The 26,453-nt window shown below is 41.4% G+C and overlaps 1 protein-coding gene across 7 annotated transcripts in view; it reads left to right on the top strand.

Moving 5' to 3' along the window:
- The window catches only part of ZNF532 (zinc finger protein 532), a 106,212-nt gene that overhangs the window by 56,729 nt on the left and 23,030 nt on the right, over positions 1-26,453 (top strand). For 4 of the 7 annotated variants that reach the window (XM_077891569.1, XM_077891579.1, XM_077891560.1 and 1 more), the window contains 4 exons: positions 6,536-6,717; positions 10,855-11,031; positions 17,453-17,615; positions 21,241-21,522. The exons of 2 other annotated variants lie outside the window; for them this stretch is intronic. In XM_077891569.1, the coding sequence (XP_077747695.1) occupies positions 6,536-6,717; positions 10,855-11,031; positions 17,453-17,615; positions 21,241-21,522 (804 nt within the window). The remainder of the gene's footprint in view (positions 1-6,535; positions 6,718-10,854; positions 11,032-17,452; positions 17,616-21,240; positions 21,523-26,453) is intronic. One more of the 7 variants, XM_077891586.1, reaches the window with a different exon arrangement.

Here is a 26,453-nt window from a genome sequence, read left to right as displayed (position 1 = left end):
GGAAATCAATCCCGGGACTCCAGGATCACACCCTGGGCCAAAGACAGGCGCTAAACCGCTGAGCCACCCAGGGATCCCCAAAAGTTTTCTATTTAGTTAGCCTGATCTTTCTCTGGTCCTTTGACTCGTGAGAGGAGACTTTTTTGGGGGATTTTTTTTGGGGTCTTAGTGTTTCTGGGTTGCCAATTTCTTCAGCTCCAAATGTGGGCACGTGAGGCAAAAAAGAAACCGAGAGAACTCATCACTGTGTCATTCCTAGGGTTCTGAGGTCTCTAGCCAGCCTGACTTCTTCTCTCTGTTTTTCAGAGTCTTTTAATGTCTATTTTATACATAATGCCCAGAAGTTTCACCTGTGCATGGTGGAAGGAATAGGGAAAGCTATTTCTTTTCCCCTCTCCTGGAAATAGACATTTCAATCTGTTTAAACATCCTTTATCCTTTAGAGCTGGTGTGGCTTTAAAGAGAGATCCCATAATTACATTGTTAGGCTCAGTCTGAGCCTTCCAGCTTGTGATTCTCAGTTGTTTTTTGGAACTAGGTGTCCTGGAAGCAAACATCCTACTTGACTCTCCCGGATTCCTCTCTTCTCTCCAGTTCAGACATTTCCATGCATCCTTGGCTCTTAGCCCACCCATGAAAGCAATTAGGGATAAGGAGGCAAATCTCTTCTTTTCCCTTTGTTGTCTGTAGAACCCAGCGTTTCTCTTGGGAACCACGTTTTCTTGGTCGAGCACAATCACCATTACCTTTTCATCACTCAGTTTTCTTCCCATTTAGATGTTGACTCCCATTGCTGTTGGAATGGGTCCTTCGAGGAGTTTCCCAGGGATGCTTGTTGGAACTCAGCAAAGGGTCTCTTTTTCTGTTAACACCGACTGTGGCCACATGTGCTGGATCTCCTCCTGCCGTCTCCCCAGGCGTGCGCATTCACCCTTTTGAGACCTTTCGAGAAGGTCGTGGGATGAAGGAGGGTTTTGGTGGCTTGTGCTGATTTCTGCTGTGCCAGTTACTCCTCCTCTCTCAAATGTTCTGTGGCCAGTCTATACAAAAGTAGCGATTGCCACAGACCATCAGAGTGCCACTTTATAAATCACTGGCCTCTTGCTCCACACACCTGCTGGTAGAGGCCTCTACTAGGAGCTGGGTTGGAATGTAGGGTTTAGCTCCTGGCCCACCGGCCCTACATTCCCCAAGCCAGAATTCAAGTCATGGAATTCCGTCCCACTCTGCTATGTGATAGGGGCAGGGCTCCAGGCATGCTTAACCCATGTCCTGACTGCCCTGCCTGTGTCTGCTGATCTCCCGGAGGAGCAAGCAGCTGAAGGAGAGAGGGTGGGATGGCAAAGAATCTTGGGTGGGTCATTTTCCTGCCCAACCACGTGGAACCAAGCAGTGCAGTGAAAATGGAGTCCTGCGGGCCCTTGACTTTGTAACACCAGTAAATCTGCCCTGTTTGGAGGTCTTTATTCTGACCTATAATAATCCCTGCTCTGGGGCACATTGAGAAAAGGAGTGGGTGGAGGGGTGGAGAAGCTTCCTTATTCTCCATGAAGTATTTAAGAGCTGACAACTGTACTGTTAATAATTGATACTAAAATGTATCTGAATGGAATGTCTTTGCTTCACCTCTGGTAAAACCATGACTAAATTTAGCCAAGTACAGACTGGAAGTGCCTACTATATAACCTCTTAATTGGTAGAATGTTTTCTTCCTGTGGAATGGACATAGAATCAGAAAATGTTACAGGTCCTTTGGTCAACTCTTTTGTTTTACAGTTGAAGAAACAAATGCCCAGTGAGTAGCAGAATGGGGACTCAAGGCAAGATTTTTTTTATAGCCAATTCATTATTCTTTCCGCTTCGTCACGCCGATAACCTAGAATCTAGAAGCATTTTACAGGGGCAGAGACCATAAGAATTATAAGAGAATGGAATCTTGGGTTCTAGTCAGGTCAGTTCCAAAAGTACAGTTAGAGGTGACTTTTCCTGCAGTGGTCCTCATTTTCAGGGATCGCTGATTCAGTTTAGTTTCTGAGCATCATTAACCCAGCACAAGGCGTATATTAAATTATCGTAAGCAGCCCCAGTCTGCTCTTCCGAGGCATACTCTGTCCAGGCACCTGCTCTGGAAACCCTGGAGCCCACCTCAGTGCCCTCGCCCACCCAAAATATTACTAGCCGGAGACTCTCCACTCTTACTTGGTCCTGCTCTTCTAAGTGACTCATTAAATTCTAGTCGGACCACTCCCATCCCAGTTTGCATTTCGGCATCATCAAACTTTTCTCCCGTGATTATCATCTGAGTAGATTATATGTGCTGACCATACCGCTTTCTGCAAATCTGCTCTTTCAACTGTCAACTCTTATTAGAAATTTTTAGTGCAACAGAATGATTTGAGGACAAAACCACCACAACTCACCAGCTTGGAAACCAAAGTAGGTATAGTCCTTTCTGTTTGTAAATCTTGCTTTGTGTTATTTCTCACTTAAGTGCGATCTGAAATGAAATGCTTTGTGTTCTCATCGTGAATAGGGATGAAAGCAAGAGCCAGAAAGCAAGCCGGGGTACTTTATTATTACTGGTATTATTTTTGGGGCAATTTTGCTGTAGCCAGAAGACCTCAAAACTGCCGTCAATGGGACAGAAGTAGTTTACGTAGCTTAGGGGCTGACTATTAAGCCGGTGGTGTTTTGACCTTGAGACCCATTGTTTCAGGCTGCTGTCAACTTTGGTGTCTTGGTATGTAAGCCCAGTACATGGTTTATTTACTCATACTTCTCTGGCTTTTCTCACCCTTCCCAGGCAGTTTTTCTCCTTAAAACAAGAACTGAAACACAGAATTCTTTCCCTGGTTACTCAGATAATTCCTCTTGCATGCAAGGAGGATGCCAAGCCCTAGCATCCCCGAGTCCTCAGTAGGACCGTGATGTGTCCCATTCCCCTTCCTGCCAGCTGTGTCTGCGCGCCAGCTGCCCGTGGCAGTGCCAGGACCGGGCGGAGAAGGCACAATATGAGTAATTGTCACATATGGAATGTGATTACTTTTCAGCTTTATCTTCCTGTCTCTTTCTCATGTTACTTGACTTTCGAAAAGTAGTATCTTACTTTAAAAAGTCACAGTTCTCTGAGCAAAGGAGTCTGCCCCAGAGTAGGAAATTTAAGTTTTAATTTAAATTTTAGTTAGCTGACATAGAGTGTAATATTAGAATTTAGTGATTCATCATTTATATATAACACCCAGTGCTCATCACAAGTGTCCTCCACACCTGTCACCCATTTAGCCCATCCCCTGTCCACCCGCCCACCTAATAGCCTACTATTGAGTGGAAGTCTTCCAATAACATAAACAGTTGATTAACATATTTTGTATGTTGTGTGTATTATATATCATATCCTTATCATGTAAGCTAGAGAAAAAATGTTAAAATCACAAGGAAGATAAATTACTTTGCAGTACTGTAAAAAATCCTCATGTACGTGGACCCGTGCAGTTCAAACCATGTTGTTCAAGGTATACTTTTTTCTATTCAAACAGTAAGTACTGCCCCATTAAACTGCTTTATCTTCTTGTAAATAACCTCAACTTATATAGTAGAGAATTAGAGTTTTAAGATATGTTGTAGTTCCTTTGAATTACAAAAAAGGAAGGAAAGTCAGATTCTTTTATACCACAAAGAATCCTGGTCTGACCCTATACTAGTATATCCCCCCAAATCTGGAGAATGGGTGTTATTGCCACAAATTCAGAGTGTCTCAGAGAAGCTAATGGGATATTCTCTTTAGTGCTGTGAAAATGCTGTAGCACTGTCTCAGGAAGCAGGGCGTATTCACAGCATTATAACAGGTACAGTGAAGCTAAACACCTTCAGGGAGTACAGTTAGGCACGAGTCATATGAATTTAAAACTATTGGTACCACACAAGTATCAAGGAAGAGAATATCTACAACAAAAATACCATGCTTTTTCTCAAAATGGAATAGAGGCAAGAAGTCGAAGCAGGTACCTAGAGAGAAATGTGGAAGTAAATACAGTGTATGTGTATGAACATATATACATGTGTGTGTGTATAAGTTATAGATAAGGTCTTTACCCAGTGTGATTCCCCAGTGATGGAGTCTCCCATTTCAGTAATTGCAAAATATGGATGCATTTTCACTTGGGGCAGTAGTGTGTACTAGCTCCCACTTTCTGGAACTTCTGTGTCTAGAGTGGGTGAGAAGCCCCAGCCAGGGGAAATGGGTGAGTGCAAATACTCAGAGCTAGTCAGTGGCCAGGAAGGGAGAGGGGTGGGACAGCCGCCAGCAGCCCTCACAGAGCTCCCCCAGCCGGACCTCCCCACCACACAGGTGCATCACCAAGGGAATGCTTCCCCTCTCCAGGAAACAGGTCTGAGCAAGGTCGGTATTGAAATGGTGGCATTTGTTGTTGCTGTTACTCTTACCACGTTTTCCATGGCCTTTGCATTTCGAGAATTCTGTTGTAAAGAACACTCTGCAGTTCATAAAATCTCTTGAATCATTTCGATAATCTAACCTGCTAGCAACAAAGCCTTTTCACTTGCCAATATTTCCGTGACTGTTTTATATATTTAGAGAGGTATTATAAACAAGCAAATGCCCAGCAGGGCAGAGTAAATAATTTTTTGTGAATTTTATGTGTATCACAAAGGGTATTTGTTGATATACCTTGACAAGAGATCATGTGAAAGCTATTTTCAGGTTTTTTTCCTTTTTTTTTTTTAGGTTTTCTTTGACTTACGTTGCTGTTTTTCCCCATTATCAAATAGCATAACAATATTGCTGTAGATAAAAGAGGGGCTATAGAGGCAGCTGTAGATCCCCTCGAATCCTAACATGATGGTCAGGCACTTCTGATAGGTTAAGTAGTGAGCTCCTAGGTCCAGCAATGTATGCAGCTTCCCAATGATTTCACTTACCTATGTCCTAGATTGTTATGAGAATTGAATGAGATGTTGCATTTACATGTATTTAAAGTACTCAGTTCATGACTTGGCCTATAGTAGAATGGGGTCCCTATCTCAGTTGCGCGTGGAAACGCAGATGTTATGATTCACTGCCTGGGATTAATGACCATGTAGGGAAAGCAAATAGAAGACCTGAGTTCAAAGGAACCAGTGATTAGTGTAGACATCAACGGGATCTTCTAATGCATGAAGGTGCAGATGACTTTTCCTTGTTGTAGCTTGTTTTAACCCTGGCTGTATGCGTTGTTAGAAGAGGAATTTTTTTTTTTTTTTTTTAATGATGCTGGCCTCATCAAAGCTGCCTGTGATGTTCTTATTTTGTGATTATAATAAACATTTTGTGGGAAAACATTTGTATTTTTAGTCCTTTCAGAAGGAAAGTTGGACAGATTTTCAAGCAAGTTTCTGGTTTTCCATAGTTTAGTTGCTCAGAAATTTAAAACCTTAATTTTGGGGGCTTGATTTAAATGCTAAAAGAAAAAAAATGTTTTAAAAGTGTTACGCCTCTTGTTATAAAAGGTCATTTTAAATCTTAGCCAGCGTCTGTATTTTGAGAATTTCTTTAACTGTCTTTAGTACAAATTAGACATTTTAGAAGGTAGTAGATACTTGTTGCATGAATGGCTAACTAGAATTGGAATACGTTGTATCTCGTGCTGTGTTAGGTTTGCTTTGGGAGTGGACACAGTAAGTCTTCACTTTGTATTTACCTTAAGTTATCAGTTTTTGAGTTTTAAAAATATGCCATGATTACTGTTTATATCTAAGGGGATAAAAAAAAAATGTGTTTTCAGGTTTTAGTGTGTTTCAGTTTTTCCTGATTAGTGAAGTGTAGAGCCTTTTCCAGAGAGCGTTTCTGTCTTTATATGTGACTAGATTTTAAGCTTTATAAGGTTTCAGTTTAATATTGAAATTTATGTATCTGAATTTGAGTTCATTGGTTATCTTATAAATTCTATAAACTCTAGCTCATCCATTGAAAGATGATTTCAAGGGGAAGAGAAACAATTAATTGCTGTGGTCATTCTTTTGCATTTCTGTATTTTAGATTTCAGGTAACTGAAGTGACTGGGAAAAGAAAGAAAGAAGCTGGATTAGTCTGATTAATTTTAATATTCTGAAGAAAGTTTTTTATGAGTTATGGGAACTGGCTACCGTTGAGACAGATGCCTGTAAACTTGTAATTACACATTAAAGCTGACTTGCTAATGTAATTTGTAAGATGACCTCCTCTAATGCCCCTCCTCTGCACTGAACAAAATGTAAAAGTAACAAAATTGGAAGTCGGCCTGAAGCCGACATTCTCTTGACCTCATGTTTTGGGATGACCCTGACAACGTAGTGGTACATACTGTTTTTATTTTCCAGGGCAAGGGGTTTTTACATTAAACGTTTAACTTTCAAGTTTGATGTTTCCTTGGGTTTAGAATCTGTGCTAGCAGTATTTGAAATTAGCGATGTGCAATTATTTTGGGGTTTAACCACGCTTCTTTGCATATTAGAAACAACTTCGTAGGACCAACCCTGTTTCCCCCTCTGGTTTATCTAGAAGACTTGCACTATCTGCCAGATGCTGCTTCCTAACCAGTGCAGTTATGCATCTCACCAGAGAATCCATCAGCACAAATCTCCCTACACCTGCCCCGAGTGCGGGGCCATCTGCAGGTCGGTGCACTTCCAGAGCCACGTCACCAAGAACTGTCTGCACTACACGCGGAGAGTTGGTTTTCGGTCAGTATATTGTTCGCTTAAACGTGCAAGTAAAGCCTGTTCTCTCGTAAACCGCACAGCGTTTCGCGCGGTCTGTGCACACCGTTTTCAGGGTCATACAGTGATACCTCAATTAACAGATCCTTTGGGAACCGAGTTCATTTGCGGTAGAGTTGGTCTGTGTGAGCCCTTGTGGTGTTGGCCCTCTGGTCCCTACAGAGCTGAGGGTAAACGGAGCCCGTCATCCTCCAAGACTGTGCATGCAGCCACGTTCGGCTTTGATGAACCACTAGAGCCTTTTCTTTCTGCACCCTTTCCAGCACCCTTCTCTTGTCACGCTCTCTGCATTTTAACTCCTATAAGAACACCGTGCATCTCTGTACCCCTTAATATGTCTCCTCTGATCCAAACAGAAAAGGTGCATGGTCCCTTCCTTTTACTTCTTCCTGTCGAAGGATTGGGTGTTTGTCTTTTCCTAACATCGCTCTTTGTGGAAGAACCTTCCACCTCAGATAACCTTCCTCTATCCCTTCTTCCCCATTACCCAGGTCCGGGCATTTCCCTCGTCTCTGTACATCTTAGCTATGGCCCCTCTCACTGCCCACCCAAGAATCTCAGATAACGTCTTCTACAACATCTGGCGAATCTAATGTTCATTTAGCTATCATTGAGTGATAATGTATTTGAACTTGGCCTTCTACTTTGTGACCTTCTGAAATGTATTCCTGTGCCTTTTATATTTTGACTCCACGGAGGTCAGCCAAGAAATTATGTCGTTGATACACAGTGTCTTTGTTAATAGAGGTATTACTGTACTGTGTGTTTATCTTAAAATTAAGTGTTTGGTTGCCTGTAACTTGAATGTTAGCCTGTTAATACAGTGATGTCTTCTAGTTATACAGTTATGATATTTTATAAAAATGAAGTCTAGTTGGCATAATTGGATGCTTTTATTTCAGTTAAATTTAGGTGACAGCATCATCAACTCCTTGGTGGCTCTGTCCATTTTTCTAACACTTAGAGAGACTTCATTCACATTTTTATCTCATGCCTCCAAACCTGTGATGGGCAAATGCTTAATGCGTGGGGATCCACCCTAGTAGGAAATGTTTGGTTTGGAGATTAAGGAGCTAGAGTTTTTTGCCACTAGTTTTGTGGTAATTCATGTATTCTTTCCTATGCCATGGTGCCTCTGTCTGTAAAATTGGTGTGGTGCCTGGGATGTTACAGAGTAAAACAGGATGATCAAAACGCATGCTCTGTGTGCAGAGGAAAGCCACACATTGAAGGTGCCCTCCTTCCACAAAACCCATATACCACCGATACGTTGGTTCTTATCCCATGTTTTGAAACTGTTATTACTGGGTTCTTTGTTTAATAATGGAAAGCAGTTCTGAAACATTTTCTCTTGTGCTCTTCTTTTAACAGATGCCAAACTTTGCTCAAATGTTTATTTTTTGAGTATAATGAAAGTAAACTTAGGCTGGAATGAATAAAGGAGGCAGGACTTCTGCAATTCTCGCTATTCCTGGTGTCTTTCCTAAATTAAAACAAGCTCTACAGTCAAGCTAAAAGTAATCAACGCCGTTGGAAAAGCTTATCCCTCCCCCCCCCCCCCACAAAGTTACTTAAATTTGGCATTTGGAATTTAAAAAATTTGTGTTTAGTATAGTTTTTTTTTTTTTCTTGGAGTTGAGGCTTAGAAGAGCTGTAAAAATACTACTATGTGTGCATTCTGCTTAGTTCATGTTTACCTCTTTAGGTGGGAGAAAAAAATGTTTGACCTTAATTTTCAAATAATGATCCAGCCTAATACTTGACAGGGACTTAGTAGTCCCTTGGCCTTGTTATTCCTACCATGCTCCTTTTTGGCTCTATATTTAATCAATTTCAACTTGTTGTTTTCTTTGGCCAGAGAAGTCTCTCTAACATAGTTCCCATGCCTTACTTGTTTCTTATGACTCATCGTGCTTTGTTCTTTCTCCTCTTGATCAAGAGCATCTCCCAGATACCGAAGGGGTCACTCGTAGCTCCTGGTTGATTTGGTAAATGTCATATGTTTCTATGAATTTTCCTACTTCTTGATCGATTAGATCTGCATTTAGAAAGGGGGGGGGGTATATAGGGTTGCATACTATAAACATTAAAAAAATACGTATTTTTTTAACATGAAGAGAAACTTGATTGGTACCCAGAACACAAAGGACCTCAGGTACACGAGATATTTATTAATAGACAGGATTTTAGTAGCATTAAGATATCATATGAACCCTTCAAATTCTGTCATCTTATATATTTATCTTGTTTCCAGGCTTTGTCGGCCTCTGTTGTCCCTGAACCTTTTTCTTCCACCTGTGAGCAGATATTTAACACTCTCTCTTTTCTTAACTGGTTTTTAAATTCTCTGCTTTCTGTCCTCAACGCTAAGGAGGGTTTTCCCTTGGCTTCCATGGTGCTCTCTGGGCCACACCTTTGCCACCTCCTCCTTCAGCTACTGTCTCAATGCTTTCACTTCCTGTTTATTTTCCTTGAGATTAAATCTTCCTCCCAGTCCAGGCGACTCGAGAGAATTAGTTCTTTGTTTCTTTTTGCCCTACCTAGGTCTTTGCCCTTTGAACACCACCTTTCTGCCCTTGATGAGAAAATTTTCCTGTTGATGATGCTGGTGGAGAGGGTCCTTCTGTTTCGTTAGTAATCCATTTTTGTCTTCTGTGATCTTCCTCTTACGGAGCAATCATAGGCCTGTGGGGTTGGGAAGGACTAAAAAGTGACTGAGTTTGGCTCTTCTCCTTTTACAAACGAGAAACTGACCCAGGGAGGATCAGTAACGTGTTTAAGACAACACAAGTTCATATTAACCCAAAATAATTTCAGTGTGCTTGGGTGGCTTTATCACCTAAAATAATAGTTCAAGTAGGTAAGATAGAAGGGCTTTCCTTATTCTGTTACTGTTAGTGTTTTTAATGTATATGCTGCTGAACATTATGTCTTAAGTCATTTAAAAAGTTAATGCACGAATTATGATTTTTATGGAATGCTTGCAAAGCTTAACATGCATGCTCTATGGAACCCTTACACTTTGGAGAATGCCCCTCCTGTGTGACTTTGGAAGCATCTCCATGAATTTGGAAGGGAGGTTCTAGGAACCAAAGTACCTTAAATTCATGCAGAAGTAATGGAGCACTGCCTGCTGGAAGGCAGGCTCTGTCTGCAGTGTCCCTTCCCATGTCAGCTCCCACCTTCATATCCAGGAGTATGTCTGCTTAGGTGCATGAAAGATTTACCTCCACAGACTCTTAGGAATCTACAGAGACCGCCCTCAGGTAGTTTTCAGGTGTGAACAAGAAACAACAAACAAGGTCATCAAACGGATGTGTTACCAGTGTTGCTGAGAATCCCTACATGAGAAAGAGGAGATTTGGGGAGCATTGCATCTAAGTGTCAGAGCTTGTTTCTGAAGGACTAGATTTGGTTAGCTCATGAACTAATCAAATTATTACACATTCAAGAAGTAAAGAAGTTAACTGGAAAGACTATTTAGTGATGTTGATTTTCAGAAGTTATTCATGTTATTTCTTAAATGTAAGTGTACTTGAGCTTATTTTCCGGGAGACAGTCTAGGTAGTTAACCTTCTCTACTCTCTAGGCCCCCTTAACTCCAGGTACATTGACCACATCAGTGTGTCCAAGGAGACCGTGGCCATGGCTTCGAAGCCATACTGATTTGTTCTCACATGTAGATTGAGATAGGGAAGATTTCTTCCATTGAAAATGCCATTGGTTAGAGGGAGTGGTGAGGAACCTCAGAGCCTGGGGTTAGAATCCAGCACTTGGGAGTGTTCTCCAGAGTCACAAGCCATAGAGTCTTGCCGAGTTCCCTGGCCTTGACACAGCTCCCACAATCCATTGGTCTCCCCACCATCTGGAACCTGGCAGCTTTAAAGATGCCCAAGAAGTAGACCATTTTAGTTTTGTTTTTCTTCTTCATGATCTTCCTTCTTAAATATATAAAAATAATTTAATCTGTTATAAATAGAAAAAAAAAAGACCTACTTCCTAGAGGCCATTGAAACATGCTCATTCTACGTGACTTTTACGGTTACGGTGCACGTGCGTGAGGGCCCCGTGCTGACGACCGCGTGTTTGTTTTCCTGGCAGGTGTGTCCATTGCAATGTCGTGTACTCTGACGTGGCCGCTCTGAAGTCTCACATCCAGGGCTCTCACTGTGAAGTCTTCTACAAGTGTCCTATTTGTCCCATGGCGTTTAAGTCTGCCCCAAGCACACATTCCCATGCCTACACACAGCATCCTGGCGTCAAGATAGGAGAGCCAAAGTAAGTCCTGCTGCCTTCTGACTTTTATGCCACTGCTTTGTTAGTGATTTAGAGGAGGGAGTAGTTCTGTGGAATAAAACTGAAGATAAAAAGAATTATGCCACCACGCAGACTTTGATGTTCCATGAAGTACAGCTGCTAGCTCATCACTACCTAAACTGTTCGATCTTTGCAGGTGAAGCCTCTGTCCAAAAATGTCACTTATTATTTATGCTCTTATCTTCAGTTTTTATGAAGCGAGTGAATATTTATCAATTTCTGTTCTTTTTCTTAAGATGATTTTAACAAAAAAGTTCTAGGAGAACTGTAAAATACTGTCATCTTTTTTTTTTTTTTTAATATGGTTTCTTATAGGATACGCTTTTCGTCATAGCCTTAATACTAAGTCAGTTTAAAACACTGGTTACTGAATTTAACTTCCTAGCCAGTATAAGTCCTTGATTAGCAAGGGCAGATTTCATTTTTGTCTTATTCTTGTTCTTAATTTTGTCAATTTCTCCTTTGTCGAGTCTTTAATAATGAAGTGGTACTTGAGCAGACAGGGCTGCCTGCCTGCGTTACAGGCAGCTTAGCAGAGAAGTGGGAGCATGGGCTTTGGGTTCCAAGTCCCACCATCCACCCACCGGCTGTGAGGTCTGGGACCATCATGTGCTCTGTTTCAAGATGATCCCCCCCCCCCCCCCCCGGCATAAAGTGAGAGTAGTCCTTATGTCCCAGGCTTTGTGAGGCTAAAGGAGGTGACAATGAAAATGTGTCTGGTGCACAGAGGGGGTCAGTACCTCTGGTCCTTTCCATACTTCCTCTTTGTTGTGTACCCAGTACGGGATTAGGTACTCGTGGTTAAGCTCATTTCATTCCCATATTATTTATGGCAATGTGGAATTTGGTTGTTGTGTGAGGTTAGATTTCCTGCCCAAAGCTATTGGTTGTTTGCCCATAATCCCATAATCAAGGAAGTATCAGAGGGAAGACATGTAGATGGCCCATGTTATATATATATCTGGCTTTTGTGGTAACATTTAGTTTGGGGAAATAGTAATGACTGAACACTATAGGTGTGACCCTGTTTACTGAAAAACAAGGCTAAAATGGGATTCTGTTCTAGAAAGACCTTAACTGTGAACTCTGGATCCTCAAAATGAAACACAGTGCAGGTTAGGTCACCCCATATGTAACTTGGTATCTTGACCTTGAAGATGGACTTCAGTCAATTCTAAGGTCTTCACTATTCAAGGTAGTAGACAAGACTTCTAGACACCAAAGCAGTATCTTGCCTCTAGTTAGTACAGTTTTTAATTTGGTTCTTTACTTACATACATACATACATACATACATAAATAAATAAATAAAACTTTACTGAAATCTGGAATAGTAGGTGTTACCTGGGAATGAATACAGGGCAGCAAATGATTAAGACCGTAAAACATTATTTTCCTGGTTTGAATAACACATAGGAAAAATTATTCCAGTATTTTCCTAAAATTATTTTTACTGCAGTGATTCTTTAATAAATACCACCTTTGAAGATACTCATCAACTACTATGTTTTAAACTATAAAACTTAAAAAAAATATATAGGTGAAATACAACAAAACTGCCAAACCAGTGAACTTGAACTCAACTGTACTAATTCAGTGTGATGACGGTGCTTGGCTGAAGCGAGTCCTTCCTCACCTGCAGCCTGGCTGGGACACCAGGTGCTGCTTGTCCGGCTCCATGTGTCACGACTGTACTGCAGCGTGCCTTGGGATCGCTCTTCCCACCCCCTTTCCCTGTTCAGGTTCCCGTAAAGCCTGCCTTCCTGTGCTGTGCTGGCTTACACTTGATTCAGAAGCTTCCTTTTGACTCTGTTCTATTTTATGTTAGCCCCCCAAATCAGTAGCCCTGATGACAGTGGAGACGCAGGTATAGGAATCTCCTAGCAGAATTTGGTTAATAGGTGGTTATGCAAATAAATGCCTTATCATTATGCACACAATGTGTATTGATTTTTAAAGATGAATAGAAAAATAACCCTCTCCCATTTTCTGTAGAGACTACATGGAGGTCTAAAAATATAGCCATAAAGTCCCATAGTCCCAGCACCTCAAAATGAAAAAAAGCACAGCGCAAGATTTTACTTCCGTTTTTTTTTTTCTTTTAAAGATTTTTATTTAACATCTATGGTGTTTCTTAAGTGCCAGGCACTGTTGCAGTGCTGTGTTTCAGCATGTGGTCAGGCTTGTTACCCTGCTGTCTTAAAATGGTGAACATTCTTTAATCTTTTCTGGGTAATCCCAGATCATTTTAAACACCCATTCCTGGATTTTGAGGTGATGGAGGTTTGTGTCTATTTTCATCTTTTCCTTGACAATTGATGAACAGCAGGTGTTTTTGCTGTTTTGTGCCTGCCTTTTATTTGCCACTCTAAATGCATATAAATGGAAAAGAGAGAACTCCAGAGTCTAGAATTATATAAGACACACAGTTTTTGAACCTGCCTCTAAGAAGTAAAGTGTGTACAGAATTACAACGGCGGCACAGTGAAGGGCTTTGGAGTCACATGAAGATGAGGTTGAAAGGTTGAACCATGGCCCTGGGTTCTGTGCAACTTGAAGTAGAGTCTCTCGTTTCTGAGCCTGGCTGTGAAATGGTTCACCTTCTGGAGATGTGCGGCTTGTTCAGGACAGTGCTTGGCACTTAGCTGGATTCAGTCAGTGGTAACAAAGGTTTGTGGCAGTGATTTCAGAGCTTAGAATCTTTGATTCCATTCTTTTTTACGTTTGTTTCAAGGGTTGCACACTATTCTGGAGAGGTTAGGTGACTTTAAGTTGGACCTGAGTGTGGGTATTTGTTTGTAGCTTTCTTCTTTCTTTCTTTTATTATTTTTACTAAGTAGGCTCTTGTATTCAGGGTTTTAAATTGGGCACAACATGGAGCCTAACACGGGACTTGAACTCATGATCTTGAGATCAAGACCTGAGCTGAGATCAAGAGTCAGATGCTCAACTGACTGAGCCACCCAGATACCCTGGTCTTAGCTTTCTTTTTTTTTTTTTTTTTTTTTTTTAATATTTTTTTTTAATATTTTTTTTTTCAATTTTTATTTATTTATGATAGTCACAGAGAGAGAGAGAGAGGCAGAGACATAGGCCGAGGGAGAAGCAGGCTCCATGCACCGGGAGCCCGATGTGGGATTCGATCCCGGGTCTCCAGGATCGCGCCCTGGGCCAAAGGCAGGCGCCAAACCGCTGCGCCACCCAGGGATCCCTGGTCTTAGCTTTCTATCCACTGCCCCCCTTTTTCTTTTTAACCTCTTCCCCTCCCCTCTTCTCTCTAGTCCCCTCCTCATCCCATTTCCCCTCTCCCCTTAGTCTGCGTATCTAACCATTCCCTCAGTCTTGCAACTAGGGTAGGATTCAATCAAATGTACAGGTTTGGCTTTCAGAATTCTTTACAACTCGACAGGACCTCCCCCAGTGTTCCCACAGCCTGGGGATCCAGCCACACCGTGTTTCTCTCTGTTCTCTTGCCACACCGTGCCCGAGCCTTTCCTGCACGTCTTCCGTCCCCTGCCTGGATGCTTCTTGTGGTTTTCTTCCCTTGTAGTCAGGGACTTTGCTCCATCTTCATGTTCTATCTCTTATGTCTGTGAGGTTCATTTATTCAGGCTTTGTTTTCTTTGTTTTTTTAACATGAGCACCGTTTTAACATTTCTCAATAGTTTCTATCCTACAGAAAAATTGAGAGAGACTCTGACATCCCTTCACCCAGATTCCCCAGTTGTCTCTATTCCTGACATTTCCTCCCACTGTTTCTTTCTCTGTCTCTCCTTTTCTCTTTCATGTTTAGGAATCATGGGGCAGCACGACATAAATATTAGAATATGTTCTGTTTCTCCTCCCAAAAAGGTCACCCACGTACGTCACCCCCATTCACCCCTCCCAGGCAGAAGTTGGTGCTGATTACCTTACTGCCCAATGGGTAGGGTCCCATTAAAATTTTTCTAAGAGGTGAAAAAGTGGTTTTGTTTTGTTTTTTTTTTCCTTTCGGATTCAAAGTCCTATCCAGGAGCAGGTTTGCATTTAATCATCCTGTCTCATCAGGGTTCTTTCGCCTGGAACAGTTGCTGGCTCTTCCCCCGCCTCCGCCTCTTATGTCTTTGGCCATCCAAAAGAGGCTACCGGCCCCTCGTTCTCAGGGTGACCCTCATCTGTCACTGCTTTCTCGTAGCTGGACACAGGACATGCACTCTTGGCAGGAGGCTCCTCGTGTCCCATCAGGGACACGTAGTGCCTACCTGAGCTTCTAATGGCAATGCTGACCTCCACCATGTAGACAGACTGGTGTCGGCCAGGCCTCTCCGCTATGAAGCCACCCCCTCCCCCTTTATATTCATTAGCAGTTGGCGGGGCGGTGTTCCAATCTCATACCAGCAAACTGTTCTCAGAAAAATGCTTGAGTAAATAGTTTATCTCCTTTTTTATACTTAATTTGTTAGTCAGTGGAAAGCAAAAGGAAAAAAAACAAAATCAAAGCAAACAAAACCCCTCCCCAAAGGAATGTAGCATGAATAAAATGGGCCAAGCCATTTTTCATGAAATAGTTATTTCTAAATATGTAAGCATAGAAGCCTGAGAAAAATTCTTAGCCTAGCTAGTAAATCTTTGTTGTTTTCCTGAGGCTGTTCTTTTTTTCTTATTGCTCTCTGCTAATTACAGAAAAATCAAGAACTATAGACAAGCAAAACAGTAAGAATACTTGTAGGATCATCCGGCAGTGACGATGACAGTTGTGTGAGCTTCTGTATCTTTTCTCACCTTGAAAAAAATGTGGACGTATCGTATTTACTGTCTTTTCCCCTGTTGTTTTAATTTCCACGAGACTCTTTCCATTCATTGGTGCTTATCTGTAGCATAATTTGTTTAAAAAAAAAGACATAGTTGCGCTTACTTAACGACTCCTATTACTGGATGTTTGGGCTATTTTCAATTCGAAGCTATTTATAATAGTGAACAAATGGACATCCTTGTCACACTTGGTACAGTTAATGATGATGCATCCTCTGGGTGCCTCCTCTGAGCTAGCCATACAGGGAAGTCCTCCAAAATACCCTTCGTGCCCAAGCGTGCTTGTGATCGGCGCTACATTACCAATATGTCAAGACCTTGTAAAAACATGTGCTGTTTGGTCCAATTAAACATATAATTTTATGTGGAAAAAGGAAAAGAAAGCTAAATCTGTGAGTTTTTGACCGAGAGCTACAAAGTGAGAAGTGCTTTCTTGAAAAGACTCTGGGAAGAAAGACCTGCAATTTCAGGAGGCATTCCTTTCTTTGGCTTTGCTGTGCAAATAGCAAATGGAATCTCAGCTCTGCTTTTTTCCATCTGTGACTTGTCCCTTCAGTCTGTGTTTCTCTGCCATTTTCCTGAGCTGCTCCCTAGGATTCTTTATGTGGGTTCTTAGCTGTTCTTCAGGGGGAGGCACAGGTGTCCCTAGGCCTCCCCGGAGGATAGTCACAGAAGGAAGGGGACCTACTATGGCATATTGAGCAACCAGGGAAGACCTTGTAGGTGGAGGTCAGTCCCAGGGACTCTCCCTGCTGCCTGGGCTTCAATGGAAGGTGTTGATGGCTGGATAGAAGAGATTATGTGCAAAAGGCTCAGGTCTCCTGAGTTAGTTTAGAAAGCTGCCTAGCAGCAATGGCAGGTACAAAAATGATCTGTAGTAGACAGTGTACACCCATTTTAAGCATTTTAAGCACAATAGACATTCAAGTATTTAAGCAACAGTGCTGTGAATTTTTCTTTTTTTCTCTTCTTTCTTTTTTTTGGGGGGTGGGGGTGTAGAATTGTTTACTGGTGTATGGCTTTCCGTATTGAGGACATATGAGAAATACTGCAGTTTAAGTGTAAAGTCGCTCCTAACATAGAAAACTTGGGACAAGTAAGAGGTTGTGCAGGAGTCAGAGCTGAACAGGCCCACTTAGTTCATTAGCAGATTCTTTTGCAAGTTCGGGGACCACTGTCCAGCTGCAGTCCTTGTTTGCTCTTTTAAAGAATACTTAAAAAAGAAAGAAAGAAATCAAGAGCGCTTTTGCTCTCTGTTACAGTAACCAGTGAAGATCTTGCACAAACAAGTGTCAGTGATAGATCTATAAGTGGTAAAATGGTCATTAATTTAGACTTCAATGCAAATGTGGTGGAATGCATCTTTACTCAAAATGTTAAGGTGGATTGGCACTCAAGTGATGCCATTTGCCTCCCAAAGTTTATTTCAAAGCTAAACTGTTTTTATTTTTTATTATTATTTTTTTAACCATGTTTATGTGTCCTCCTTGCTTCTGCCGCCTGAATTCTTGAGATGCGATGTAAAAGTAGCGGTTCCTTTGGCTTCAGACATGAGGGCTGACTGACATTTCCACGCACTTCTTCTGTTTTAGAATAATATATAAGTGTTCCATGTGCGACACTGTATTTACCCTGCAAACCCTGCTGTATCGCCACTTTGACCAACACATCGAAAACCAGAAGGTGTCTGTTTTCAAGTGTCCAGACTGTTCTCTTTTATATGCACAGAAGCAACTCATGATGGATCATATCAAGGTGTGTGCGCATCTCTTGTGTCCTTTAAGTAAATCTCAGAGCCATTCATTGATCACAAGTCAAGGCCGAGCTGCGGATGAGGAGAAAGCATGCATGCTGTCAAGGGAAGGGATGGAAGCTGGTTGTTGGTACAGAGCAATTTACTGCCATCATATGCTCACTTGACTGGTGCTTTTTATTCCTGAGCCCTGATGTGCATACCGTGAAAATCAATGTAGAGCAACAAATGAATGCCCTTATTCCAAAAGAAAAAGAAAGTGGTAGGGTTCTTTTTTTTGTACATGTGAAAATGACGACTGTGAAGTTTACTTTTTTTGAGCAGTCCATGTTGTATAGGATTTAGAAATAGCCAGCCAACTCTGATGAATTATGTTTTAATTCCTTGTAAATATCAGTGTATTTAGAAAAATGAAGGCTTTCCCTTGAAATTATTTAAGTGGCTAAATTTACTTTATAATTGATGTCCCTAGATCCCCCCCCCCCCCCCCCCCCCCCCGTCTTTTCTTCCTATCAAGGTTGCATGTAAATTGACAGTAAAATGTGCTGGCTACAGCACAGTGTCTGGTCCCTGGCATGTGTTCAGTTAGTGAAATGAGTAAATGTCCAGTTTGGATAACCCTCGCCCTCCAGCCCCCAAAAGGAGCACCTAACTCTCTTTACAGCCTTGTAAGCTCATGAAGGACAGTGCTTAGTCCTAGCCTCCTAAGTGCCCACTGTGAAAGGTTAAGCAATTTTATTCCTTTGTGATTAAGAGGTAATATCCATCAGCTCTCAGCTTAAAAAGACTTGACTTTTTTAAAAAGAGAAAGCACCAGCGGGCCCGATATCATGAACTCCATCTTTCTTTCTTGTAGTTCTTCTCTTTTTTAATAAAGGATCTAAGAAAGGTCAATTTCAACAGCAAATCAGGTCTCTGAATTAGTCTAGTCTCATCTTAGTTAAAAATGAATAGACTGTTAATCCTTGAAATTTCCTGTGTTAAACATATGTGAGCTCACGTAGCACAGCTACCTATTGCAGAGTACCTGATGTCTGCTCATTGGAGGGTCTGCTCATTGGTGGCCGGGCTGAGGTAGTGGCTCTGTGGCATTACTAGGATGAATCATTGCATGAGAGATATACTTCATCATTATCGCTTGAAGTACAGTAAAATCCTCTTAAGATATTTTAAAGGTTTTCACTAACACTATAAAACTATCCGGACAACAAATACTTCTTTAGTGAACAATCAGGAAAAAAAGAAGAAAAAAACCAACCCTAATACCGCTCATAAAAATGTAGTGACTTTGGAATTAGACCCAAATATTTTAACATATTTCATAAGGGGGGAAAAGAGAAAAGAAAAAAAAGTTACTTCTTAAGAGGCTTTTAAGGTATTTGCTTTCTGGAACTCCTTTTTACACCTGGAAGTGGGGTCATCGACCTTGTGGTTAGGGTCTTCCTTGTGTTAATAGTGAATTTGGAGGAATACAAGGTTCCAAGAATAGAGACTGAAGAGGAGTGGCAAAATCATGTGGCCACAGGACGAAAGAATTGTTTTTATTCATCTGAACCTTTATGAGACTACTGATACAAAAAACAGTGGGAATATTCACTTATGTTCTCATTTCACGTATGTTCTATACATTTAAAATTTCCTGCCTTTACGTGTTTGGGAGATGGGTAAGAGTAAAGATAACGTTTTAGGAGCACCCTATTTTTGTTTTTATTTTTAAGATCTGTACTAGTTCTTGTGAGTTTTATTTATATGACCTAATACCTGTGCTTCCCAAGGAGAAAGTTAGGATAAAGCAGGGCAAGGAACAGTGTTTCCCTCCCATACATATTCATTTAAAGGTAGATCATTATTTGTCTAATTTAATCCAATTTGTATCATTTCTTCTGCCAAAATGCAGGTTTATTCACTGTGTAGGATCCCTATATGCATGTTGGCATTTACATTTAAAGCAGAGCTTCAAGTTACAAACGTTTAAATTATTTGTTGTTACAGGACCTAAGGAAAAATCAGTTCTAGAAGAATTAAGAAGAATTAAGTTGTATTTCTTTTATTTAAAAAAAGATCTTTGTTTTTAATAAACGATGTTATTTTTACTTCATGATGTGAAGATGGAACGAGCAAATTAGAAATTCCCATTTTAGCATATGTGGCCTTCTTGTCAAGGCAGAGAACTTTTTTGCTGCCTTTGTGTTGCACTATAAGGTCATCCCACAGAAGAATAATCCATTACTCTCTCCTCAACTTTTTAGTTAGTAAAAATGTATTTGCCGAAAACATAGGAAAAGTTTACTAAGAGATTTTGGGTTTTGTTTTCTTTGGGTTTTAAATGGTTAAAAAGGTTAAAACTTGGCTTCTGTTTTGAAAAAGGCCGTTTGAAACCCAAAAGCCTCTGCCCTGCAAGGTGGCAGAGAATCCCGCGTGTGGCGTTTTGGCTGTCACACGATCACATCTTGCCAAAGAACATTAGACATTCTCCCAGGCCCTTCTTAAAAGACCATTTTAAGGATCTTCTGGGTAGAAGTGACCGTGACTGAGAAGGTATGATGGGGAGAGTACCATGAGGGAACCACTTCTGACTCACTTAGGAAAGAATACTCACTTAGGAAAGAATATGGAATCGAGACCTCTTCAGTGTGAATCTATGGGATTCACATAGAGCCCTTGAGGAAATGTGCCTTTCCGTAGGTTGTAGGTTCAGGACTAAGCCTGAAGTCTGACCCCATGAGAAGGCTTTGTTCAAAGATAAATTCTACATCGAGGCACAGACTCCTTGCTTCCTCCCCCGCTGCCCCCTTTTTTGACTCTGCTTCTAGAACACAAAGCAAAGCACGCTGACCTTTAGAATCAGATGGCACCAATTTTGCCCCAGTAGAATTTGGAATCCTGTAAGCTTAAGTGGGACAGCTATTGTGGCTGTTACGTTTATGATGATAAACGGTTGAATTAGCTATAAGAGGCTTTTTGAGTATCTACTGTGTACAGTCCATAAGCCTGGGTGGCATTGGTAAGAAGGGCTAGACTGGGATAGGATGTAGGGATATTGATAATTGATATCACCCCCCAAAAACCCAACAAAAACCCAAACTTTTGCAAGTATCCCAAGAACATGGAAGGTACGAAAGGGAGGGATAAAGCTTGGCTCTTGTGTCAGGTGTTTGTCAGAGGTGATTGGCTGGGGGTCTTGAATACCTACTTGTGCATCAGCCTAGTCACACGTTTCTGGGGAGCTGGAAAGAAAGAGTTTTCTTTCCCAGAAAGAGTCTGTTACAGAGAGGACTCACTCCTTCACTGGGGAAGGATAGACAGCCAGGAATAATTTGGACTCCATACAGAAGGCGTCTCCTCCTCCCCCTTTTAAGAATTTAAAAATGGCACAAGCAAATAAGCTTTCAGAAGTTCTTTGAAACCAGAAACAGATAATTTAGAGCAACGGTAAAGGATAATTCCCCTCTATCTTTTTTTAAGTGTATATTTTGCTTAGGTTTTCTTCTTGCTCTAATAAGCAATGTCTCTGAATGAAAATAAAATCATACTGGAATATCTGTAAAGTGTTAAGATAGTCCACATGTGCTTCTCTCAGTGGTAACCATTTGTGATAGATATATTTCTTTTCTTTTTGTAACATAGTCTATGCATGGAACATTGAAAAGTATTGAAGGGCCTCCCAACTTGGGTATAAACTTGCCTTTGAGCATTAAGCCTGCAACTCAAAATTCAGCAAATCAAAACAAAGAGGATACCAGATCCATGAACGGGAAAGAGAAATTGGAAAAGAAATCTCCATCACCTGTGAAAAAATCCATGGAACCCAAGAAAGTGGCCAGTCCCGGGTGGACGTGTTGGGAGTGTGACCGCTTGTTCACGCAGAGGGATGTTTACATTTCTCACGTGAGGAAGGAGCACGGGAAGGTAAGAGCAGAGGGCCACCCCGTTAGTGCAAGGAAGAGCACAGGACTGGCGGACCTCCAGCTCTTGTGTGTTTGACTCAGCTCTGCCAGTAATTAACAAATAAAGAAGAAAGGAGGAGAAAAAAAAAGTGATGTTTCTGGAAACTGTTAGGAGTATTTGTATGACTTAATGTGATTCTTTTCCTGAGTTTGGTAGTGGGAAGGATGCCTACCTCATCCTTCCTTAAACGATCCAGAAGAAGCTCTGTAACTCAGTCACTGAAAAATCTGAGTTGCAGTATTTATACAGACAAAAATCTTTCTCTTTTTAAAATAATAAGTACACATCAACTAATCGGGATTATTTTTTTACATGGCTATTATTAGACCTCATGAAAATAGCAAGACGATTTTGTAATATTATTTCGGCAGTCTCAAAGTTGGTTTGTTCCAGTCAGGATCCGGAAAGAATCTGCATCGCATTTGGCTTTTGTATAACTTAAATCTCTTACTCTATAGTAGCCTTCTCTCCATTTTATTTTATTTTTTAACTTGATATTGTTTTGTTTGGAAATAATTGGGTTACATGTCCTGTAGTTTGTCATCCACAGTTCTGGATGTGGGTAATTGCTTCCTTTTGACATTATTTAATTTGCTTCTCTTTATTTCATAATTCCTAGGAGTTTGATTAGATCCAGGTTGAATTTTTAGATACAAATAGGTGATATATCCTTTTTGTATTGCATTCTGAGGCACCTAATACCAGCTGTGTCTCTTCGGGCCACTTCGATCCGTCATTCAGTTCAGATACAGCATGCTTTCAGAAAGACCATCTTAATTGCTTTAACTTAAGGCAATAAAACTGAGTCGTTTTTCTTGGGGAATTTGTGTATAAAGTACCTAAGAATTGGCTTGTAATTAATAGACATCAGATCTTGAAAAGTTTGTTAAATTAAGTGTTCTAAGCATTCCTTGATGATCTTGTTACTATTTATTTGAGTAACTTGTTTTACCTCACTGCCATCCAGAAGGTACGAACTTATCGTCGAGCATTGATCCCGATGCAAAAAGATGCTTTATTTGGTCTGACAACACTTAATTCAGTGTCTCTTCACGTAAAAATTACCTACAGAACACACGTGGCTCTAGTAGCACATTGTGTATGTGATCATCTCAATTTTAGGCTCCCCAAGGGGGCCATGGCGTCTTACAGTAGTCATTGCAAATATTGGGTGGTTCTTAAGGGGCAGTACTTGGTTAATCTACTATATAAATACATTACCTGTAGTTATCTTTCCAAGCCTCAGGTGGTGATTTTAGGAAAAGCCTTTTTTTCTTGGCACCCAAACTGGGTTTTACAAATGCTAAAACAGGAGCATACTTCAGTCTAGTTCCAGTGCTTTCATTTCTTACACATTTGAGGTTTTTGTAACCATCTTAGAACATATTAAAAATCTTTTTTTTTCTTCTTCTTCTTTTTTAACTATCTTTACCTTGCACATCCGACAGTGATTGGTCTAGAATATAAGATAAAGGGACAGCTCCAAGACAGATTTGGTGGAATGAAATGTAACACTCACACTATTTGCTTGAGGAGGGAAGCGTAAAGCCCCGCCCTGAGCCTGCCGAGCGTGCAGGTGGGCTGTGTGCAGCGCGTGTACTTCCATTAGAGGCGGCCATTCATCCAGAGGAAATGTTGGGCTTAGTAGGATTTTAGGATTAGCATTGAAGAAGTTGAGGCGCTGCCTTTTGGAATGAGGCAGATCAGATTAAATTGCAGTTGCAGTGCTGCTCACTCAGCCTCTGGAGGAGAACTAAAGGGAGGTGGAGAAGGGAAGGAAAGAAGTCTCTTCATAAAGCAGCGAAATGAACAGAGGGCTGAGCGTGCACCCGAAGCCCGTGTGTGTGCCCTTCTGACCTGGACGGGCACCCTGCGCTTGCAGACCACCCACCTGCAGGCTTCTCATCTCTTCCCATTCCTTTCTTCTTCCCTCCTGTTGAGAATTCTCTTCACCTCCTCCCTTCTGTTTAACCCCCAAACTTCGAATCTCCCACCCTCTGCCCATTTCTGTCCCTGCCTTTCTGATGGCCGAGCAGGCACTTGCTGGTGGCACTTCGGGGTCGTGTCCTCCTCCCTGGGCCACCTTGGAGTGTCCGCTCATCACGCCCCCCTCCTTACTGTCGGAGCAACTGGACATTTTGCGGTCGTTACCTTGACTGACCCCTCCACCCTTCCTCCCTGCAGCATTTCACACGATTGGCAGGTCTTCCTACAAAAGCATTTTCTACCCTAAGTGTTGAATATTGCTCACTCTCCTCAGTTTTCTCCCGACTGCTGGAGCAGCCATTGGGCTTGTGTTCTGGGAACAGTCTGCTCTGCCCCCCCCCCCCCCCCCGTCTCTCTGGGAAACTTCAATTACTCTGTGGCTTCACTTCCCATATACATGTGCAGCTAACTTCCACATCTTTGTCTCTAGCTGTGGTTTCTTGCCTGCATTCCAGTCCACCAAACCCAGCCCCTTCTCAAGTGTTTCAGCTTCTCGGATAACTCACAGATGCTCTGGGGCTGTGTGATGGGGAGACCGGAGCCTGTCCCCAGCCTCTGCTGCCACCAAAAGCTTGGTGTCCGACCTGACTTGACGCCTCCTTCCTTCTCCCGAGCCTGCCCCCTCACCATGCATTTCATACCTTCTAGCCCACCTGTTTATCTTTGTTTAGGCAATTCTCCGTTTAGCTTGATGATTACTCTCATGTGCAGAGCTGCATCCCCACCAGCCTCGGTTGTCGGGCAGCTCCTGAGATTTCTCTGAACCCCCTTCCTCCAGCTAGCTGTATCTCACGTGGGGCATGCTGCACAAACGCTGCTATGCCACCTGCATGCATACATGCATGCATGTATGTATGTATTTATTTATTTATTTATTTATAAGCTTTTACTTATTTGAGAGTGAATGCACATGGGGGGGGAGGGGAGATAATTTTGAGGATAATGTAACACATTCTGCCAACCGCAATACACCAGTTTGCTTTAGTGTTATTCCTACTAGTACAGTTATTCTGGAGAAAAGATGTGGAGTTAGGAGCAAGCCCACCTGGCATGAATTAAAAATTTATGTCAGGATAATTCACTGCTGTTTCTTTTAAAATGGCCTGTTTCGGTTTCAATAATTGTTTCTGATTTTTTTTTTTCTGAATTCCCATCCAAAAAATTTTTACAAAAAAATATTTTGTATGGGGTTCTTCATCAAAACAAAGATCTTTTGTCTTCAAGATTCAGAAACATAGTTCCAGGGACACCTGGGTGGCTCAGTGGTTGAGCATTAGCCTTTGGCTCAGGGCGTGATTCTGGGGTCCTGGCATCAAGTCTCACATCAGGCTCCCTGCAGGGAACCTGTTTCTCCCCCTGCCTGTGTCTCTGCTTCTCTCTCTGTGTCTCTCATGAGTAAATAAAATATTTAAGACAAAAACAACAACAAAAACAAAACCCAAAAACATAGTTCCAGCTATGCTAGGTATTTATTTAGTAGCTTAGTGTCTTTATTTCTCTAATGCATGTATATATTTTTACAAATACAAATCCAGTATCCACTTTCAGTGGTTTTTGAGTTTTTTTTTTAAGTAATTTGTTGTAATCCAGTATTAAGTCAAATAATTAAAAAAATCTGGAGTAGGTAATCCACAAAAATTGATAGAGATGTAATAACTTAAAAATAATTTACCAGATCATTCTTTTTAGAGCAAAAGCAGCCGTGTTTACTTATTTATTTCTTAAGATTTTATTTATTGATCTATTTGAGAGAGAGCATGCAAGTAAGGGGAGGAGCAAGGGAGAGGGACAAACAGACCCCTCGCTGAGCGTGAGTGCAACATGGGGCTTGATCCCATGACCCTGAAATCATGACCTGAACCAAAACCAAGAGTCGGAGGCTTAAGTGACTGAGCCACCAGGAGCCCCAGAGCAGCCACATTTAGAAAGGATTGTTAACTTCCATACAGAGAAACCAGTATAAAATTGATAATTTCTAACGTTGATATTATTGTTCTGTTATGGGCAGGTTTTAGCTGTCTTTTTAAATCATAAAGCTCTTTGAGGACAAGTTCTAAATCTGTTTGTTATTGTAACTTCCGTGGTTTGTGATGTTGCCCATTTGGAAAGAGGTATTGTGTTAGCCACGTCTAGGTTTGGGCATTAAATAGTTTTTTGACCACAGACATCTTCTCATCTTTCCTGTGTCCCTACTCTCAAATACGAAAACAGGAAGATGAGCTTGTCAGTATCATTATCCTGACGATCGCATCCCAGCGGTGAGCCCTTTCCCACATAAATGTACAAATACAGAGAATTTTATGTACATTTTTATGGCTCATATACCTCCTGACATTCTTTCTCTGTTGCTTTAGGGGTCTTCTGGAACCTCAAAATAGGATCCCCTCAGTGAGATGGTATCTGAGGTCAGATCACACATTCTGTACTTTTGTAACCTTATAGTATATAAAAAAGTAAAAGTTGTGGGTACTTGTTCAGATCTTGAAAATTACAAGGTCTCGTCATTGAGATTTCCTTACTTCTTCTGTTGGTATATTCCTGGTTCATTCTGTGCTTTCCCCGCTCTAGCCCTACAGCCAACCATTTCTTCAAGGAGATTTGGTTTCTTTTCTTTTTTTTTAATAGTAGGCTCCATGCCCAATGTGGCGGTTCAACTCCTGACCCAACTGAGCCAGCCAGAGGCCTCTGGTTTCTTTACTGAGAACAAGAAGCGTATATTTTCAAGAGACTATCCACATGTGTATTTTGATGATCACTTGGCATGGGAAATTATAATTGGGAAAGAGAGGGTAGAAAAAACCGGGAAGCCTCAGAGTGGCTTCTTCGTTATTTAATGTGAGCCAATAATGTACTTGGCAATTCGTGGATTTTTATCAAGTACTTCTGGAATTGTAATAAGCCAAAAC

This window comes from Canis aureus, chromosome 1 (assembly GCF_053574225.1).
Source record: "Canis aureus isolate CA01 chromosome 1, VMU_Caureus_v.1.0, whole genome shotgun sequence".
Classification (NCBI taxonomy): Eukaryota; Metazoa; Chordata; class Mammalia; order Carnivora; family Canidae; genus Canis; species Canis aureus.
This window is presented reverse-complemented; position numbering and strand designations above follow the sequence as displayed.